We start from the raw sequence: 21033 nt of genomic DNA on the forward strand, positions 1-21033 counted from the left end.
TTCAAAATGGCAGTTCGAATTCAAATCGTCGATCATCTTTTTAATTATTTTGAATTTTATTTATTGTTTGTGAATTGAATTCGGGAACAAAAAATTCCTTATTTTAGTTAAAATATAATTTATATATTATTTTTAAAATAATATTTATTTATTATATCTTTATTAGGTACAAAACAAATCTTATTAATTGAAATTTAAAATTAAAACAGAGTTAAGTGCGTTCACCTTCACCATGTAATGTAAGCTTTTCTTTTTTTTTACCAGAGAAAAGGGAATAAGCTTTTTTTTTGCAAAGTGGCTAAAGTGAAAAAGAATAATAGTTGAGGGGTCTGGACGTAAATAATCCTTGCCAAAATGAAAGCCCAGGCAAACCATAGAAAAGGATCGGTTTTCCTTCTCTTCTTTATTTATTTACAATTTACAGCAAATTGAACACGAATCATTCGGCAATGCACCTTCCAATTGTAAATCTGTTCTTAGGGACTTGCAAAATCTTTTCGGCTCTCATGTAATTCACGCAAGGCCCCTAAAATCATGGTAAACAACTGTGATTTCCATCTGATGAAGCCGTGCAGCGAGCTTCCTGTATACTCCAATTGCTGGGGGAAATTTGCAAACATAGGACTGCCGGCGAAGAACTTTGTAAAAATATGATTCTTAATTTTTTTTTTTTGTAAAATTAAGATTTTTGGGAGTTGAATGGACTAAAATACCCCCGATTTAAATAAGCTTAAAATCCCCTTCGTCTTCTTCCTCTCGCACGCACATCCCCAATCGCCCCACTGATCAGAACATCTCTCTCGCTCGTCCTCTGTTCTAAACATCTAAGGTTGCTGCTTCTTCGTCGGTCTTCGCCTTCAAAGCCATTGCAAGTAATTTAAGAATATCTGATATTTGTTAAAGATATCTGTTAAGGATATCGGTTAACAGATACCGATATCGGTAATTGATATCCGTTACCGATATCTGTTAACCGAAGAATATCGGTTAACAGATATCAGTTACCGATATCGGTATCTGTTACTGATATCCTTAACAGATATCTTTAACAAATATCAGATATCCTTAACACTTATCTGTTAAAGATATCTGTCATGACCACGACAAGAAACTAAAACAGTCGCAGTGAATATATCAGTCACGATCGCAATCAACGATGCCATGACTTTATTGCAATCGTTTTTCTCATTTTCTTGTACATGGTTGCCATTTGTCTCTTTTTCTCTCCCATCAACGCAAATATACACAGTACATATATAATATATGATACATAATAGAGAGAGAATGAGAGAGACCAACATCTCTTGAATCATAAACAATATATACACATATATTTAGGTTATAGAGAATGGTAAAAGAACAAAAAAAAATGATAGATGAAAATATATATATATACGTATCTTGCATTGATGATTCCTTTTTTGATAAGTAATGTGATTCACTAAGAGGGACATCAAAGGGGATGGAACCTATACAAAGTAAAAAAAAAAAAAAAAACTGTCAACCTGTTTATCTAAAAGGAAATCTCATTAACAAAAGAGGGAAAAGGAAGATATAAGTTAACTCAATTACCATTAGAGAAAAAGGAAACAAGAAGTGTATCCTTTAAAAGTTGCGAGGGACTTTCAACACCTTCTAAAGATCTTCTTTTTCTTTCTTGCCATATGCACATCACTGAGGAGTGATGTTCCACAACATTCTCATTCTTCTCCTTGGCAGCTGAAAAATAGAGTGCTTTTTATTTTATTTTATTTATTTATTTTTATTATTATTATTTATTTTATTTTATTTTATTTTTTTTGGGGGGGGGGGGGGAGTTAAGCTTTTCTGCTTCTTTCTCACCATATGTACCACATCCCCAAGGAGTGATGTTCCCCGACAATCTCAATCTTCTCTATGGACATCTCCTTGTCCAAGTGAAATACGCAGACATTACCCAACTAACCCCAAAAATAGGAAAAGCAAGGCATTGCAATTATTCAGCCATTGAGCAATCAAAGAGGATGTCATCTACTGATTCCTCTCTCCTTACACATAAAGCACTAGTGAGCTACTACATGCCTTCTCTTCCTCAAGTTATCTATTGTGGGAATAGATTTATGTGATGTGTTGTCCATAGAAAGAAAGCCACTTTGGTGGCACTCTCTATCCAAAGAGCCTTTCCAAGGAAAACTGTTGAGTCTTCCACCTAATAATGACCTAAGAGAAGGACCTCAGTGAATATCCCCCTCTTGATTGACACCATTCCATCTATCTTGCCCCTACCCAGTAAAAGATAACTCATCAAAACAATCTGAGCTGGAGTCAATTCCCCCCTCCCTGCGCATTTTGTCAGAGAGAAATAGTTCTTTACTGATACATCTCTATCCCCAGCTAAATCAAAGAGATCCGGAAGCAGCCCACAAAAGGGGCTTGTGATTGCACTAGCTATCAAGCTAGAATTTTACCCTAGACATCCCCAACTTTAAATGAAAATGTTGATAGAAAACGTTCCGTAGTATTAATGTATTTACTTGTTGCTTCTTTACATGGGAGCTAGACTTCTAATTTTCTTATAGTAGTAATCTAGAAAAAAAAACTTGTTTGGAATTCATCCAGGTTCCTTGCTGACAACACAGTCCCGTTGCGCTTCCTCCTGCTTTTGATTCAGCTCCCTTAATGCATGCATCTGCTACTGGAGGCAGCCCATTAACAGGAAAGGATGCTGAAAGATACTCAGCTACAACTGGAACAGTCTCCAGTGATAGCACGGAGATAGGTGGTCCAGGTCCAGTCAATCCATCTGAATCAAATCAGCAGTCTAATTTGGTGAAGATTGCAAGTCCTGCTGGTTTAGGAGGATTTTCTGCTCTTATTTGTTGCATGTAAAATGTTATCTACAATATTTGTCGTCTTCATTTATATGTGCTTTTTTTTTTGGGCGGGGGATATTTGCTATTTTGTTCAGCATGAACATGCAAGTGTGCCTGGTGGCTTATCTCCCTATTAATTTTTGTCTCATATAGTCTGGTTTTGCATTGCAAGACGACACAGCCTGGTGCTACAGCTCGGAAGAGTGTATTCCAAATTGACAGCCTGAAGACGGGTATCGGAAGGAGTACACTCGACTAGGTCAGATATATTCTGTCATAGGGTTGGTTTCAGCCACCCAATCCTGATATTGATCTGGTTTTTTCTTCACCATGTTGAACTCCAGATTCATTCTGATTGAAATGTCAAATGAAAGTCCTTGTCACCTGGCTGTTGTCACGAGGGCCTTCTGAAAAAATGGGTAATGCAATGCAGTACACTTTGTTTTACGCGGGTCAGAGGATGATTGTTTTTTATATAAATTTTTATCCTTGATTTATAAAGAGATTCTTTCCATAACTCAAAATTGTGATTTCTAGTCTAAAAAATGCAGCCTTTGCCATTTCTACTAAGGCTCACCCTCAAAGACCTTCTGAACTGTTATAATATCAAAGAAATTCAAAGAAGAGAAATGAGCTTAATCTTTAGAAAAAAAAGAACAATTCTTCTGCCATTCATTTTCAGTAATATATACAAGAAATGTTCAACTAGATTATTGTTTGGTTAATATTAAACTCAATTAATACATCATAATTTTATTTATTCAAGACAACGTTTCTTAAAGCAAAGATCTCCATTATTTTATCCCCAAGACATAAATCAAGTGATTGAATCACGATAAGGTAAAATTTGCATTAGTAAGTTGTGGATTCAATTTTTTGTCCTTAATAGTAAAATAAAGTTTTCATCTGCGATTTATCTCTTTTTTTGAAATCAAAGACACGAACGACGAGAAACCATGCAAGAGCGATAATCTCAAAATCTCCATTACTTTATAACTAAATTTTGACTTAACAAAAGTAACTTTTGACAAAATTCAACAAATATTTTCTCGCTTAGTATATAAAAAAAATCTTCTATTCTAACATGAACAACTTATATAAAAAATATTTTTATAGCATCACGTGTTATAATTTTTTATTTTTTCTTATATTTAGCCATGCAACTCTGTGATAGTTGATTACAGTCATCTTCATTACAGACTTTTCACCATAAACTTTTTAAGACATTTTTTGGTCGAGTGGATTACCAATTCTAGACACATCATACACAAATGACATTCCTTAAAAACTATACACGACATCAAAGATCTTCAAGGATTGATTTAAGAAAAATTCTTCTGATTTTAGCTTTCATATAGAGCGACTTTCTTACTTTATGATTTAATATTCTCAATTATGTTTTTCTGACTTTTTAGTCTTCTCAAGAAATGGTATAAAGGAAAAGGCAGAAAAACAATTAAAAAAAGGAATTTAACTTAAATAACAATAAAACAGTGATTTCATAGGCATACAATGCACAAACTCTTGAACAAAGAAACATCATCTAACATGGCAAATAAACAACTGTAAGTCATTAATTAGCTATATTAATTAATCCACATCAACACAATCCCAACAATAAGCAATCTAAAGAACGCACGTTTACGTATCTAGTTTTAGCTTAAATAACAATGGAAAAAGATTTTTCACAGAAGCCAGAAGCAGAAGCTAACATAACTCTGACAAGTAACGGCCGATTGATCTTCATCTTTCCCAAATCCAAGCCCTACTTCAGTTCAGAGTGTCAGCTTTCCACCTAAACATGAGGGCAATTCCTATTTGCAATGTGTTACCGTCCAGCATATTTCTACAAGTACATTTTAGATCCACCCTCGAAATCTCGGCTCTGATACAGCTGCATTAGGCCATCTAACATCACCTGAAATTCTAAAAAAAAAATACTGATGGCGAATCCTATCTCATGCATGATCTGTGTCGACATGATTTGGAACCTCAGATTGACTGTCCAACGGCATGTATTGTGCCATTATAGCTCTGATCTCCGAGTCCATGTATGACTGCAAAAACAGATTTAAAATAAATATCCCAGTACTCAATTAACACATCCGACAAAGAATCATTAAGCTAGGCTAAGTTCAAAAATGAAGTTCAATAATTTAGGCCCCCTATGTTTAGTGTCAGGCCAAGTTTAAATGGAGTTCAATAATTTAAGGTGTCCATACACAAGCTCAACACTAAGCCATAAATTTCAAGTTCAGAGCCAATCCATCAGCTAAACCAAAGTTACAGATAATTTCATTCAATAATTTAAGGTGTCCACACGCAAGCGCAACACTAAGCCACATATTTCAAGTTCTGAGACAATCCATCAGCTAAGACAAAGTGACAGATAATTATTCTAAATTAATGCTTTCCCTGATTTTTGAGTTTCTAGATGACACTATACACTAAAACTTGTGCATTTTCAGAGGGAATACAGGTATAGCTTTGGGGTTATAACTACAAGCTTGCTCATGATGCTAACTACTTAGATTAACATAACAAATGGTTCAGAGTAGAAATTTAATGTCATTAAATTTCCACAAGGACAGAATATTATATTCTTCCGAAAGTTAAACATCACAATCATTACACAATCTCAATCCCCTAGGTGGAGTTTACTACATGAATTAGCTCTCCGATCATTCACTCTTCACGGTCACATCTTTCGTATATTGTTCAAAGATTATTTATGGAAAAGAAAAGATTCTAAATAGTTTTCTGAATAAAAAAAAAAAAGCTACTACTTTGACAATGTATCCAAGCCGACCTCACAATTTGTTATCACATATTTTACTTCAATTGTGTTATTTTACTTTATCTTCCCCTACTGCCCTACACAACTAGGAAACTTCACGAGAGGCTACATATCACCTTATCCACAAAGCCTGCAGCAAACCCTTATACTGTACATAAGACAAAAGTAAGCTCTTGATAGAAATACTAGCGTAAGATCCAAGAAACCATAAAGTTCAAAACTAATACTCAAAAGAGAACAACAAAGAGAAATGTCTGCAGTACTGTTGCACCACACTTACCCTCAACCTATACTTGTACACCATATATGCTCCACCAGTAGCTAGAGCCAAACCAATCACAATGACCCAAACAGCAGCCCATGAAGATCTCACAGTCTTCTTACCTGTGGATGACCATTTTGGAGGACTTAAAAACAAGGACACTTAAAACATTTCTGAACAAATTAATTGAGCAAAAAGCTTATGCTTAGGAATTTACTTATGCAAGTATCATGGTCCCTGATATACAGGAGGTCTCCACTGCAAGTGCACTCATAGCTACCCCAAGTGTTTTTACAATTACATTCGGGGCAACGGCACGCTGTCTTCTCTTTGCATTCATCAATATCTGTGCAGCAAGAGCAAGCAACGTATAATCAGATTCACCAAGTAAGCATTTATTCAAGCAGGTAAGAGTTACTAATTTGTTGGATTGAGTCAGAAGCTCAAATTTAAGCCACAAATCAAGTCCAGATCAACAGACAGGTATAAATCTTTTTTCGTTGAAAGTTGCCATACAATTCAACTTAACATCAGCTTTAATGATACCAAGAACTAAACATAGAATGTGTGTCATGAAACCATCAAAACATTCATAAGGAATAGGAAATCTCTAAATCATCTTCTTTTGCACTATAAAGCGGCTCGGGATATGGATCCATTTTATCTTATAAAGTGGCCTATGCCAACTCAACTTTGGATGTTTTGTGTTTGGTGTTGAGCTTACCTGAAACAAAGATTGGGATGTATTTGAATGGCCACTACTTGTTTTATACCTTTGGGCTGTGTAGAATAATGGGGTTTATGGAATAGAGAAACAGACTATAAATCTGTAAAACATTACTTGGGAAAAAGTATGCCATTGTGCCTTGAGCAAAGTAAAATCAAAATAATCATATCCACCAACTTAGAAACATTAGAAACAAAATTTGCACAACTGGAAAATTCATCTCTATACACAAAAACGTTATAAATCCTGAACAAATATTAACTCGGTCAATATTATTACACACTTGATCCCTACAATGCAGTAATAGTAAGCACTTCATATAATTGCTATAATCCATATGTGATTAATAGCTTGCTTATTTTTTTAAATTCAAATCCAAATCTAGCATATATTGATCCAAAATATGCATATAAATTATATTTAGCTCATCATGTCTCAGTTTGTTTATTTTTTTTTTTACTTATCAAATATAGCTAGGAAATGAATTGAAGGGTGTCTGTAGTGCATGAGGCTCTCTGCAGTGAGAGGTTAGGGGAGAGTTGTATTGTATGCAACCTTCTCCTTACTTTTTTGCAAATAGGCTATTTCCACAACTTGAACCCGTGACCTTTTTAGTTACAAGAAGCACGCATACCATTGGCTAACATGTCATGTAACAATTTTTGATAATAAGTGGGATAGTATATAATTATCAGCCATTAGTTTATATATATAATTTTATCATGTGCTTGCAAAAGTCCAGTACTGCTACAATTGAGCGTGTGTTCAATATATATGCATTTATATACATAAGAAAACGATGTACATTGTTAAACTAGATTGCAGTCATTAAGGGTGGGGTTGTCATGGATTTAGGCGTTATTTCTGTCTGTAGAATGTTTCATACACAATAATAATAGTATCTCCTTTTTATGCCCATTTCTCTTGTGATGTCCAAATATCTGGACAGGTTCAGCAATAGCAAGAAACCGTATAGAGGCAAAAGCATGGATATAAGGGGGTTGAAGAATCATAAGTGAAAGTTCCCTCTCATAAATCTCATATGCTTCATCTGTGGACTATCCTTATTTTGCCCAAATCCAACAAAGAATTACAGATAAAATCAGTCATGTAGCAGAGTATCTTATGGAAGTTCCAGTTTGAGCAAGAAAACCATTTTTCCTAAAATAGACCAACACAAGAAGTTGACTATCCTCACCTTCACATCTTTTGGCACCATCACCCCTGAAGCCAGGGGGGCACATGCATTTGTCATCTGTATCCTGCTGACAACAAAAAATAGAATCAATATTTCAATCTATTTGCTCATGAAAAAAAATACAACATCTACACTGAAACAAGACCCACCAGGCAACCAGTGTACGTTCGGCCATCTCGGGTTTCATGCCAACAACCTCCATCATGGATCTTGCAACGCCATATCCCACTTGCTGTACATGGAAAAGACACACGGTTATGGCATATTTATTGCATATATTAAAACAGAAATATGGGCATCTTAAACAAATAAGCTTAAGATCGCCTTCATGAAATTTCTAAAACAATTAAAGCTAAATTCAAGCCTTAAACCAAGACACGTGGCTCGTCATATATTGAAATACTATAAGCACACCTACCACGGGACATCGTTATCCATTGATATATTCATTTATTGTATCTGTAGACATTAGTTAGTCTGGAGTAAATGTCAATTTTATCCATAGTGAATAATACCATATAATACCATCAGGCGCCTATTGGTACATATACTCTCTTATACCTTATTTCGTTTTGTTCAAAATACCAGTCAGTACCGGCCAGCCAATATTAAAGCTCTAGTGCTGCCTCCCTGTTTACAACAGGAATGCAGCCAACAATAACATAGGCCTGCAGCTAGCAATATATATTTATATCATATGTATAATAATGTAAATAAATTAAAATCTTGGAAAAAAAATAAAAATAAAAAGAAAAATTAGATTAACATAACATAAAAAAGGACAATATTATATGTATATATTATTTTATCATTCATGCATTTTAATTGCTTTTGCAAATTTTTTGTAAAAACTTCATAAAAATTGAAAAATACATCTTTTCTATACAGCTTAAATTATTTATTTTGTCTTCATGTATGTCAATGAGTTATATTATCAGTTGTATAATCTACCTCTATGTATAATTTTTATGTTGAGTTGTGTGCATTATTATATTGTGATGTTAAATTATATGTTTATAATATATTTTTTTATAATAATGATAGTTATATATAATTCTATAATTTCCTTTTATATTGGAAATTTATTATATCGATATGTCCAAAACAGTACCTAGAATTGTCCAGTAGCAGTACTGTACTGTACCAATAACAAATCTGATACCTCCTCGGTGCGGTGTTGACAACTATGCTTTTATCTCTTTTCTTAACTAAAACACTAAAGAAACCATAGGATACAATGCTAATGATTCATCATGTCAGAGAGTAAACATATGTTTTCCAAATGTTCCTAGATAGATAAAAACCTTCTAAGTAATGTTTTGTCCATACCTGCAGATTCATGTGATTGAGAAGCATTTGTCATATTACTATCAATTCCAAATTGTCAGGACCATATGGTTGTATTAGGGCTATTTTTGTCATTTGGGGTTATATTTGTAAGGTGGTTAGAAGCTGTTGTACTAAAACAGCTATTGGAAGTTGTACCTTGGATAACCGCCAGGAAGTTGGCACCAAGAAGCTATAAAAGGCTTCCCAACTGAATGAGAAGCACCGATGAATATTCATAGCAACTAATTCTCTTCATCTCATTCAATTTCTCTCCCTCTCAATCTCTCTAATCTCTGTTTCTCCCTCTCTGCATTCTTCCCTCAACCAGCCCTAATTCTATTCCACACAAGAATTTCCATTGTCAGTCATGACAGCCTGACACAAATAAACACAGTAACAAATAAAATTCATAGGAACATCCTTCTTTTTGTGAAAATTGGGCATCCTTCTTTTCTGTACTACAAATGATCTTGAATAAAATTCGTATTCCTTGTTCCAATTCTTTTCTTTCTTCTTGTGAAAAATGCAAACTTGGCAAACTGCATCAGCTTCCTTTTTCTAATTGTGAAATTACAACCAAGAAACCTTTAGAATTAGTTCATTCAGATCTCTGGTCTGGGGTCCAGCTCCTAATGTACTACTGAAGGGTGTAGATACTATATCATCTTAGTGAATGCTTATAATAGGTAGACATGGCTATATCCATTGAAATAAAGTCTAACGCCCTTTCTACTTTCATTGCCTTTCACAAATTTGCTGAATTATAATATCACTCTAAAATAAAGGCTCTATAATTTGATAATGAAGGGGAATTTCAAGCCTTCTTGCCATATCTTAAATGTCATGGCATTCAATCTTTTTTGACTTGTCCTCGTACTCATTAGCAAAATGGGGTTGCTGAAAGGAAACATAGGCATATTGCTGAAATGGGTCTTACACTGTTAGCTCATGCTCATATGCCTTTAAAATTCTAGGTAGAAGCTTTTCAAAGAGCTGTTTATACAATTAACCTTTTACTAGCTTCTCCTCTCAAATTTGTCTCTCCTTTTGAACTTCTTTATCACAAACAACCCAATGGGTGTGCTTGTTTTCCTTACCTTAGACCCTACAACAAACACAAGTTTGATTTTCATTCCATCAAATGTGTTTTCATTGGATATAGTCACGTGCAAGCTAGATATGGATGTTTACATCCCATAGGTCAAGTCTTTGTTTCTAGACATGTTTAGTTTAATCCTTCCGATTTTATTTTTCCTACCCTATTTCCATCTTCTTTAGTCTATTTCTTCTTCTTCCTACATTCTTCCCAGTTCATTTCTTCATTCCTTTTCTTCTTCTAATCCTCAAGTAGTACAATCTCCTGCTCCTTTAGTTTGGATAACTACTGTGCATCCACAAAGTTCTCCTTCATTACCTACATTATCTAGGTCACAACCTAAGCAACCTTAGTAGCATCCTCTTCCTTCTATTCATCCTATGATCACTCATTCCAAATCTAAACAACTTCTGGCCTCTTCACCTCATGCTCTAGTGAGTACTATAGAACCTAGTGCAATTAGTGATTCTCTCTTGGATCCTAGGTGGGTTAAGGCTATGCAAGAAGAGTTTAATGCCTTGCAACATAATGGTACATGGGAGCTTGTTCCTTTTTCTCCTAATATGAATTTGCTTGGTTGTAAGTGGGTGTTTCGTGTTAAGTATAACCTAGGTGGGTCAATTTTGAAGTTTAATGCTCAGTTAGTGGCTAAGGGTTTTCATCAAAATCCTGGTATAGACTATACTGAAACATTCATCCAGTGGTTAAGACACCTACTATATGTATTCTCCTTTCATTAGCTGTGACTTTTGGCTAGGATATTCAACAGGTTGATATGAAAATGTCTTTCTCAATGGAGATTTGACTAAAACAGTCTACATGTCCCAACCTAAAGGTTTTGTTAGCTTAGAGTCTCCTCCTTATATCTGTCAACTAAAAAAGTCTCTCTATGGTCTTAAACAAGCCCCTCGTGCTTGGTACACAAATCTTAGGACAACTTTGGAAGAATGGGGCTTTGTAAGAGTAGTTTTTGGTGCTTCTCTTTTCAATAAGAAGTCTATTCATTCTATTCTATTATATGTTGATGATATTCTTATCACTAGTTTAGATCCTAAGGCTCTTGAGTCCATTATTCATGATTTTGACACTAATTTTTCTCTCAAAACTCTGGGTTCTAGGAATTATTTTCTCAATTTTGAAGCCTACAGGGATGACAAAGGTCTCTATCTTACTCAGTCCAAATATACTATTGATTTGTTGAAAAAAGCTAGTATGCAAGACTACAAGCCATGTTCTACACCAGTTAATTGTTATAGTCCATTGCAGGGTATGGGACTTGTCGCACATTAGTAGCTCAGGCTCCTGGTGTGGGGTTTATAACCTCTTAGGCACTTTCTTCTTAACAGTTAGTTTTTAAGGGTAAGTTCTACCCGAGGGTTGTAACAGTGGTATCAGAGCTGTCCCATGGCTCCCAGTGCAAGCGAGCGACGATGGAGGTGACGCTGGCATTGTAGTGTTCGCCCAGGACTAACAGTGGCTAGTGCACAACCTGCTGTTGTGGGCGTCGGGCTACGGAGCATGGTGGTATGTTATGGTCCACTGCAGGGTATGGGACTTGTCCCACATTGGAAGTTCAGTCTCTTGGTGTAGGGTTTATAACTTCTTGGGCATCCTCCCCTTAACAGCTAGCTTTTGAGGGTAAGTTCTACTCAAGGGTTGTAACATTAATCTAGGAACTTCTCTAATTGATGATGGTGAAGTGTTTTCAGATCCCTTTCTATACAGAACTATTATTGACTCCCTACAATATTAGACTTACACCTGACCTGACATTGCTTTTGTGGTGAATAAAATCAGTTAGGTTTTATCTTCTCCTAAACAATAACATTGGTTGGCTTGCAAAGGTTTCTCAGATACTTAAAGAGGACTATTGGATTAGGTTTATTGTTCACTCCTTCCTCTGATCTATCTATTGAGGTTTATACTGATGCACACCATGTTGGGTGTAGAGTAACACACAAATCCACAAGTGGCTCATGTGTCTATCTTGGTAATAATCTCTAGGTTTGGAGTTTCAAGAAACAATCAGTGATTGCAAGGTCAATTGGAGAAGTCGAATATAGAGTTCTAGCACAGGGAGTTATTGAAGTTTTGTGGCTAAAGGTCTATTTACTACACTGGTCTATTCATTTTCTAAGATTCCTATCATCTGGTGTGACAATATGGCAGCTAAAAGTATTGCTGGAAATCTTAGCTTTCACTCACACACCAAACATATTGAAATTGACGTTCATTTTGTTGGAGAGAAAGTTAAAAATGGTGAGGCGGAGATCAGATATATTCCCACACAATATCAAACAACTGATATTCTCACCAAAGGTCTGCCTAGAGACAGGTTTCTCTTTTTATATAATAGACTTTGCCTAACTTTGTCTCCTAACTATGTTGTTCAAGATAAACTACAGCAGACTTCTAAGAAGGATGATTCAAGAATAATTCTCTAGTGCACTCAACAGAAGACTCTCAGATCTGCACAAGTTCTAGAGCCTAATATGAGGGGGAATGTTGAGAGAAGTAGTTCTATTCCTCCTGTACGGAGGAATATTTGCTGCAGTTCTGTTAAGTGTAGTTATAGTTTAGTTAAGTTTGTTCGTTAGGACTTGCCACTTGTCTTTGTAGAGCTGTCAAGGTCAGTAGTATCTCTAACAGAATCAGTTGAGTTCACAGTCTAAATACTCAACTGCCTATAATGTCAAGGTTAGTCGTTAAGGTTAGTAGTATCTCTAATGTCAAGAATCATTTTCACAAATTTCAGTTTAGTTCTCTCTTTTCAGTTTCTTTCTTTTTCTTCATAGAAGCTTTCACTTCAATGCCTACTTCAAAAGAATTGGTTGGTTCACACACAAACAAAGAGATCCAACCAATTATATACCTTGGCAGTTAGTGTAACCATCTCCCTTAAATTGCACACCATCAACCAAGGGACATTCACAAACTCTCCCACGAAATGTATCCTGAGATTATAAGAACAACAATTAGTAATTAGAAAATAGATGAATGAAAACCCAATCAGTCACTAGTAATGGAAAGATGCCTTGCAGGCAGTGATGTTGGCTGCTTTATCTTGCCAGCAACCTCCGTTGTTATCCAAACACTCATTTGTCTCAACATCTGCAAGTGACAATATGTTTGTGTGTATATATCATATCCTCTGAATCAGAAATACATCATCTATTACTCTTTAATATCAAGCCTGGAGTAAGAATTTACCATCACTCAAACAAACAGCAGGCTCAGTAGTTTCCTCAAATCCTGCACAAATGGCCTTCAGAACAGCACCTTTCTCCAACTTCCCTGTAAGCACATATTTTAGAAACAAAAGAACATACAGCTTCACTAATTGAAGAGATAAAAGCCAAAGATGGACCTCGGTATTGACGATTATTGACAACAAGGGTTGGCAATATTGTTACATCACCTCGCGATCCCTTTCCAATCTACAGAGAAATATACTGGCTAAGCAGTCATATTTTTAAAATGCATCACTAATTCCAAGTTTTTCTTATAAGGCTAAGTTTGTTGAGGCACTTCACATGTTCAACAACACAACTTAAAACAGAAATCATACTTGTGCATCCTGCTCTTCTTTGAGTACAGGGTTGTCAGAATCAGCATTTGGGTCACCCATACACTTCTCAATCTTTTTAACATCAAGCCCTGTGCAGTCAAAATATAAAGACTGTTCATCAAAAATCACTTGGATTCTTCAGATGACATGACACGATGATAAGCTCTTACCTAGGGATCTGATAACCTCGTCTGCACATTCCTTGTTGTATTTCTTCTCTTTCATGGGACATCTAATTTGGAAATCAGTCACATAGTCCCACCAGATCCAGGGCTTGCGGGTTTCATTTGCTACTCTAAAAACACAAAGCTGCCTCAAGTTTTCAAGAACCACATCTTTCCCTTCATAACCTCTGCTGAAATCCTGTTCAGGATCAGGTGCACAATATCTTCCATGATTGATGCATTGGGACCTGCACTGTTTGCTTACCGTAAATGTCTGAGGGCAATACCAAGTAATATAATGAGGTGTGAATTGAGTATAGCCTCCTTTCTCAAGAATCTGAGCTGCACCCTTGAAATCTTTCAAAAATTCCATCAACATATCACATTTATAGCCACATTCATCATTGCTGTTGGTCCACAACTCATACTCTACACGATCATCAGGGTGTGGAACTGCTTCTCTCCAATCAAGATTCACATTTACCATTTCCCCACTGTTAAGTGCTTTCTTTAATTTTTCACCAAAACTCTTCTCAATTAATGCGGATGGTATTGTGATATTTTCAATATACTTTGCAGATGCACCATCCTCTTCAGGGGAGTCCATGGTTATCAATGCTTCTTCAGTATCATCAGCAACAAGCACAGCAGAAGCACCGGCTTTTTGGGCATTCCATACCTTCAAAGTGAAAAAACAATCTGGAAAATAAAAATTAAGAACAAAATTCATTAGGAACCTACTCGTTCAAGTTAACATAATAACTATATTCAAGTCACCACCTGATGGAACAAATCAAATCTAGGCTTATACATTGTTATAATGAAACAACTACAAAAGTAGAGACCCCTTATGACAAGCTTGACAACAAACAGTCTCATATGTCTGTTGGTAATTATCCCAGAATGTAAATCTATGTGTTTTACCAGGTAAAGTAACTACCCTATCATTGACTAACATACAAGCTCCCAACTGTTAGCCAAAACGGGTAAACACAAAATTAACCAAATAATCCAAGTAGACCTTAAACTTAAAAGGCAAAGTCACCTAATTTAATCAAAGGTGAGAAAACGATACCACAGTGCCAAACAATTCAACCCTCCATCGCCACCAAAATCAGAAGAAAACAGCTAAATTGCCAAAAGTGTATCCATCAAGCCAACAACTTCAGGCATCGAAGCCAAAAAATCAAGAACAGCTAAAATCAACAGAAATGATCAAAAGGGCACCCTTGAAAATCAACCAAATAACTTCAAGAATCAATACAAAGGTCAAAGAACAGCTAAAATCAGTAAAAACAGACAAAAGGGTACCTCGAAACCCAACCAATCAGCGTTACCCAAAACAAAAAGAACAGGTGAATTACCCAAAACAACGAAAAGGCTACCCACCGCCACGATCAACCAAAACGAATGTCGGCAGAGAACCGGGCTTGGGCTTGAAGGAAACCCCAGACTCGTCGAAATCCCGACAACCTTTTCGGTTCTCCTTCGGGTACGCAACCGTCCCGGCCATGCTGCCGCCATACTGAGGAATCCCGAAATTACCAATCGCACTGTCGTGAGTTCCCTTGATGCTTTCCGGCGATGCCACCGTCAAGCTGTTCTTCTCCACCACAAACCGACCAATTACAGAAGGACACAGATCGAAAATCAGAAACCCCACAAACAGTGCTAGCACTGGTCTCTGGAGGCCCATTTTCTCAGCACTCGTTGTAGAGCAAAAAGAAAAGTCCAGGAAGGAAGAACGAGTTCCAATCACCAAGGAGAGAGATCTATATATATATATATATTTTCTGTTGAAAGTGAACCTTTCCAAAGAAGAAATTGAACAGTCAAACTCTCTCTCGATCGATTTGATAAGTGGTAAAGAACCAAATCTTAGAATCTATAAATCGATTAAGTTAATTAAGTTAAATAGTGGAAACGGTGTCGAGACATTGCGACTCTTAATCTCAACTTAGATTCGAGTCTACTGTGGTCTGACTTTTATTTGCCATAGATTTTTTTTCTTTAATTTGTCTCCTTTAAGTCAACATGATTTTCAGGAAATAAAAAGATGATTTTAGAATGGTGTAATAATAAAACTATTTTATGATTGCAAAATTTATTCAATGTTAATATTTTCTTTCCATATATAATTATTTACATTGATTTATATAAAAATTTCATATATTTATGTGTTAACAGAAAAATAATCAAAATTAAAGTGTTTTTAATTATATTCAGCCCAACCAAAATATATTAGTTTTCTCAGATGAATTTATTTATATAAAATATTTTACCTGAGTCAAACTAATGACAGTTTCTTCCTTTGGTGGTTTTTTTTTTTTCGTCTAACATAAGTTAACTAAAATTACCTTTGTATGGATTTTTTTGGTTTATGTTTACATAAATGGTAAATAACTTGTGGAAATATTGTATTATATAGTTATTAACTTATAACTATAATGGAAAATTAACAAAAAATATAAATTTCAAGTTATAATGATTTGATAATAATGTATTTTTTATTTTAAAACTTATTATAATCTATACTATACTTGTATTTGATTAAGTTATTTTACTCTTCCTTATGATTTTATTTTTACATGATCTAACAATTTATACAAAGAGTAATTTTGTATTTTATTTTGATTTGATAAGGAATAGGAAAAGAAAAACTTTGTTCACATTGTTATCCTTGAAAGAATTATATTAAATACATAATGAATATATAATCAAACACACATTATAAGTATTGTATAATTTGTCCAGCAACAATCACAAGTCACAATACACAAAGAAAGAGGTCACAGAAAGAAGTACAAGTACACTCTGTTATTTATATATTGCAAAGTTATAGAGAGGCCCTAAAGTTTATAGTAATCTCTTCAATTAAGCTTGATTGGCAAAATTCATCTTCTCCAATGCCATGGCTGTCCTCTCAACATGCTTCAATAGGACCTCATATATTTTGTTCCTCACCTTTCCTCAAAACTGTTTCAGAATCCTCCATTGCGGGGCTTCCTTTGCATCCACTGCTTTCAAAGTTGGCCTCTGTAGTGACAGGATTCAACCAGTCATTCACTCTCTCCATCTGGCACATCATCCCAGCTATCCAGCTTCCTGAATTTGTTGAAAAGCTTTTGCTCTCAGCCCCATCTAGAAATTTCTCTATGTAGCCAATGAATGACCTTCGGCTTTCGTCCTGCAAGGCTCTGGCTAACTTGGCAGCTCCATGAAAAGTACTTCCCCTTGTCCACTCCACTTGGCTTTCCTTGTTGGTACTGTCATTCCTCTGCTTCCGAACTATACACGCGACTTTTGGCTTGGAAACTCGATTGGTTGTGCTCGACCTGGTTGCTGCGTTACCAGCAGCTGTGGTGGCTGTGAGCGTGGGAGAGGATGGACACGGAGAAAGATCAAATGCCACGGCAGATCTGATCCATGAAGTTGCATTGTTTTTCCTTTCAACTGCCAAATTCAGCACTTCCTTTATTGAACCTGTGTTCTTCATATCGGTTGGACTAATGTTGGTTAGTGACTGCACCATTAGTCTGGCCTGAGCCAAGTTGTCCTGGAGATCGAAAAACTTTTCAACGAATGGTTGTGGATCATCCCCTTTAACTGATAGGAAATCTGAATATGTCCTGGAGAAAAAACAAAAACAAGAGAAATTGCATATCACTGCGAGATAATGAACTAGTTAAAGTCAAAACATCTGACAAATTTCTCGGCAGTAACTGATAAATGGATCACAAACCATGCAGATTAAACCAGATATTTGTTCACCTTAGGCATTTGATCAATTTCTCAGCAGCACAAGCCTCCTGCAAAGCCTCGACAGCAGCCAGCACGGCAACATCTTTTTGTCTTACCATATCCTGCAGCGCCCACAAGCTTTTGAATTCTCAAGACAAATATGGGAGCGAGGTTGCTGCAAGCACGGTTAAGAACTACGAAGAGAAGTTTAAACAAGTCTGTACCTTGCCAAGATTTGCCAGGCTCAAGGGGAGAGAGTCCCATGAAATTCTACTTTCTGCCCCTTCCTTGCCATTGACTGCACTGCACATTGCTTTTGCATAAGAGGCCTCCTCATGCTTCTTTGAAGCATAGGTTGTGGTTCTGTTTGAACTTTTAACTGATTTTGTAGATGAATCAACAACTCTTCTCCTTGTTCTGGAAGTTGAATTGTCATCAGAACTGTCAGGCAACAAACGGGAGAAACCTGTCTATAGAGAAAGAATTAAGACTGCATTCTACCATCCACAAAAACACTATGCTTTATGCTCAATAGCTAACAACTAATGAACCAGCTGCATTAGTACAGATGACGGAAGAATACTAAATGCCACAGTTGTAGTTGTTGAAGTCAGATTTTTCTAGATACTCCTAACTCCTAAGTTAGTTCAGAATATTTTGTAATGATATTTTGATGTGGAGGGTTAGTAAAAAGGAATGAATGTCCTTGTTTTATGGAAAGTTTTTTGTAAAAGTTGTTAAAAGGTAAGTTGTAATGGGTATGGCCCCTCCTTAAATCATGGGATTATGTCTTTTGTATATATATATATCAAGTATCAATGAAAGGAATATAGATGTATTTAGTTCGGAAAAATAGAAAAATGTGCTCCTTCTTTCTATTCCAGGGTTCTAGAACTAACAGTAGTAACCATCCCTACTACATTATTTTCTTATCTATGAACTATGACTAAAATTTCTAGCCTACTAAACCTCATGGCACACTTAATTTGCAGTTTTATGCTTCTGACTGATATTACACAAGCTAAATTGGGTAATTAAAGATCATGTCAAATTTCCCTAAAATTCCATGATTATTCATCTTCGTGTTCGGCCACATTCATAAAACATACCAACTCAGGTTCCTTACCACACATTTCTGAAGTCTGGTTAAGTAGGAAACCTTTCCTAAAATATTTCCAAATTCGGCAGTTTTAGAACCAGAGATTTTTCCATACAAATGTTTGGAGAAACAAAAGTGAACGCACTCACATCACATGAGCACTGCGACTGCATGCCCGTGGTACTGTCTCGTGCTTGGCCATGGAAGAGTTGAAAATTTCCTTAACATCTAAAAGTTCCATCTCAGTCCAGCTTCTTCTCTTTGATATCCTCCTTGTAGGCTTAGGAATGTCAGAATCTGTATCATTGTCAAAATGATCTGAAGTTCTATTCTTATCATCACATCTTTTAGTGATGCAATTCAAGCCGCCTCTTTGCTCAAGAGAATGAACTCTTGAAGCACTCAGAGAACGCAACCTACCTTGGCTCCTCCCCTTCCCAACATCAATACTTTTGTCCGTCAAAGGCTCAGAACCAGATAACCCAACAGTTGATGTCTTCTTCTCTGAAATAATTCCCTTGTCCTTTATTGGCTCCAAGTTAGATGCTTCAAGGAACTTCACCAAATTTGTCGCTGGCACGATGTCTTCTGGAGCTCCCTGACAGCGATGCCTACCCGGGACAGGTGTGACACCTTTGAGGGAAGGAACCGGGAATGCGGCCTCCAACTTCTGCACATGAATGAATTGCCCAAGTTGCAATCTGTTGCTCAAAATCATCTCATCTTGCTCACGAGGGAACAAGACATACATTGCATGTGACAAATCCGCTACCTTCAAGTAAAAGCCCTTATTAGGCCAAAAATCCCCTTCTTCCAGCATCGGAATTATGCTTCTTATTTGCAACAACACAGGTTTCTTGACATCTTTTGATGATATCTTTTTATCTGCATTCATGTCTTGAAGAAGTTTTGCAAGTCCCCCAGACTTCAGAGAGGCCATTTCACTCAAAAATATACACGAAACAAGATATATGAATTATTGTAGTCAAAAGATGGCTTTAGTATCTGAAACATTCAAACGGAACCCAGAAAAGAAATCGCATAATACTCCGAAAATATAAAATGGGTTTTGGAGAAACCGATGGTTGGGATCTTGAAAGCCTAGAAGAAATAAGATCGAACTAAAAATTTGTTCTTCCTCTACACGAAGTGGCTCAAATACCCGAGACATGCAAGTGAAACCCAGAAAAAAAAAAAAAAAATCGATCAAATAGGTGAAAATATGAAATGGATTTTGCAAAGAAGATGGTTTGGATCTTGAAATTCCAAGAAAGAATATGCATTCGAAAAAAAGAGTGAAACCTAGGGTTTGTAGTAGGGAATGAATTAAGAGCCAGATTGATTGATTGAAATTAAGGAGGAGTTTTGGAAGGTTCATTGATGAGAATGGTTGGGCTGGAATCAGTTTGATCCTAGTGTAGCGCACATTCTCTCTATTCAGAGTTAGGGCTTTGAAGTTTGAAGCGGGGAAATCGCCAGGGGAGGGGAGAAGGAAGTTAAAACCGTTGGTGTAGACTTAACTTTCTTTTTATTTTTTTTTCTCCCTTCATTTGGGAAAAAAATAAAAAGCAGCAAAATAATTTAAAAGTTTTAAAGAACTTGTTTAGAAGAAAAGGTTAAATTGTTTCTCAATATAAAAAATAGTTGAAAATTTTGACTTAAAACGTGAAGTTACAAAGAAGTGTTCGATAATTATTAAAAAAATTATTTATTAGTTGTCTTTGTAATAGTATTATTAAGAAAAATGATAAAAATAATTGTAATATTCTAGATTTTAGTCGCCCAAAAGTCAAAAATAAAAATACAATAGTAATAACATAGGAACAACAGATTTCATATAGAATTTTTACATCCAATTATGTAATTTATTAATATTTATATATTAAAAAGAAAATACCCATTAAAATATATTTATAAAAAAAATCATTTTAATGAAAATTCTATTGAGATTAAAATTTCCAAATATAATTCCTCTTTCTTCCTTGCCTTTGGCTGTTCCATCTTGCAATTTCTTCCAAGGCACCTCTGGCAAAGCTCCTTTCCATCTCTCATAGCTTGCTTGAGATGGGGCTGTTGCTTTGCAGCCTTAACCTCATCACTGTATCTTTGTACTACGCCAATACTTCCATTGCTTGAAAGCTCAATCTCTCTCAATATCACAAAGATCAATTAATTGTCAGAGTCTCAAGCCAATATTAAA

General features: G+C 35.8%; 2 protein-coding genes across 4 annotated transcripts; both read right to left on the reverse strand.

The window, feature by feature from the left end:
* Positions 1 to 4408: 4408 nt before the first annotated feature.
* On the reverse strand, positions 4409 to 15860 carry LOC127813603 (vacuolar-sorting receptor 3-like). Of its 3 annotated transcripts, none has more exons than XM_052354648.1 (12): positions 15383 to 15860; positions 14000 to 14692; positions 13830 to 13918; positions 13629 to 13698; positions 13472 to 13555; positions 13296 to 13372; positions 13134 to 13215; positions 7986 to 8068; positions 7837 to 7903; positions 6129 to 6257; positions 5930 to 6033; positions 4409 to 4909 (listed from the first exon to the last, which is right to left on the reverse strand). In XM_052354648.1, exons 1-12 carry the CDS (start codon positions 15687 to 15689, stop codon positions 4811 to 4813), a joined length of 1884 nt encoding a protein of 627 aa, XP_052210608.1. In that variant the 5' UTR covers positions 15690 to 15860; the 3' UTR covers positions 4409 to 4810. The 3 variants fall into 3 exon arrangements, with proteins under 3 accessions (XP_052210608.1, XP_052210617.1, XP_052210624.1); XM_052354657.1 differs by having other exon boundaries at positions 7837 to 7900; positions 15383 to 15859; XM_052354664.1 differs by having other exon boundaries at positions 15358 to 15657.
* Positions 15861 to 16681: 821 nt separating this feature from the next.
* LOC127813622 (uncharacterized) lies at positions 16682 to 20311 on the reverse strand. Its single transcript, XM_052354676.1, has 4 exons — positions 18983 to 20311; positions 17959 to 18151; positions 17765 to 17856; positions 16682 to 17622 (listed from the first exon to the last, which is right to left on the reverse strand). Exons 1-4 carry the CDS (start codon positions 19771 to 19773, stop codon positions 16938 to 16940), a joined length of 1761 nt encoding a protein of 586 aa, XP_052210636.1. The 5' UTR covers positions 19774 to 20311; the 3' UTR covers positions 16682 to 16937.
* Between the last annotated feature and the right edge of the window lie 722 nt (positions 20312 to 21033).

Source organism: Diospyros lotus, chromosome 1 (genome assembly GCF_014633365.1).
Source record: "Diospyros lotus cultivar Yz01 chromosome 1, ASM1463336v1, whole genome shotgun sequence".
Taxonomy (NCBI): Eukaryota; Viridiplantae; Streptophyta; class Magnoliopsida; order Ericales; family Ebenaceae; genus Diospyros; species Diospyros lotus.

Bases quoted from the DNA above. Each gene is read 5' to 3' on its own strand.
- LOC127813622 (XM_052354676.1), bottom strand. From the start codon at position 19,773: ATGGCCTCTCTGAAGTCTGGGGGACTTGCAAAACTTCTTCAAGACATG. The intron at 18,152-18,982 runs GTGAGTGCGTTC...TTCAACTTCCAG, and splicing joins AGTCGCAGTGCTCATGTGAT to AACAAGGAGAAGAGTTGTTG. The intron at 17,623-17,764 runs GTGAACAAATAT...TTTTTTCTCCAG, and splicing joins AAATTGATCAAATGCCTAAG to GACATATTCAGATTTCCTAT.
- LOC127813603 (XM_052354648.1), bottom strand. From the start codon at position 15,689: ATGGGCCTCCAGAGACCAGTGCTAGCACTGTTTGTGGGGTTTCTGATT. The intron at 14,693-15,382 runs GTGGGTAGCCTT...TTTATTTTCCAG, and splicing joins CGTTTTGGTTGATCGTGGCG to ATTGTTTTTTCACTTTGAAG. The intron at 7,904-7,985 runs GTGGGTCTTGTT...TTTTGTTGTCAG, and splicing joins GAACGTACACTGGTTGCCTG to CAGGATACAGATGACAAATG.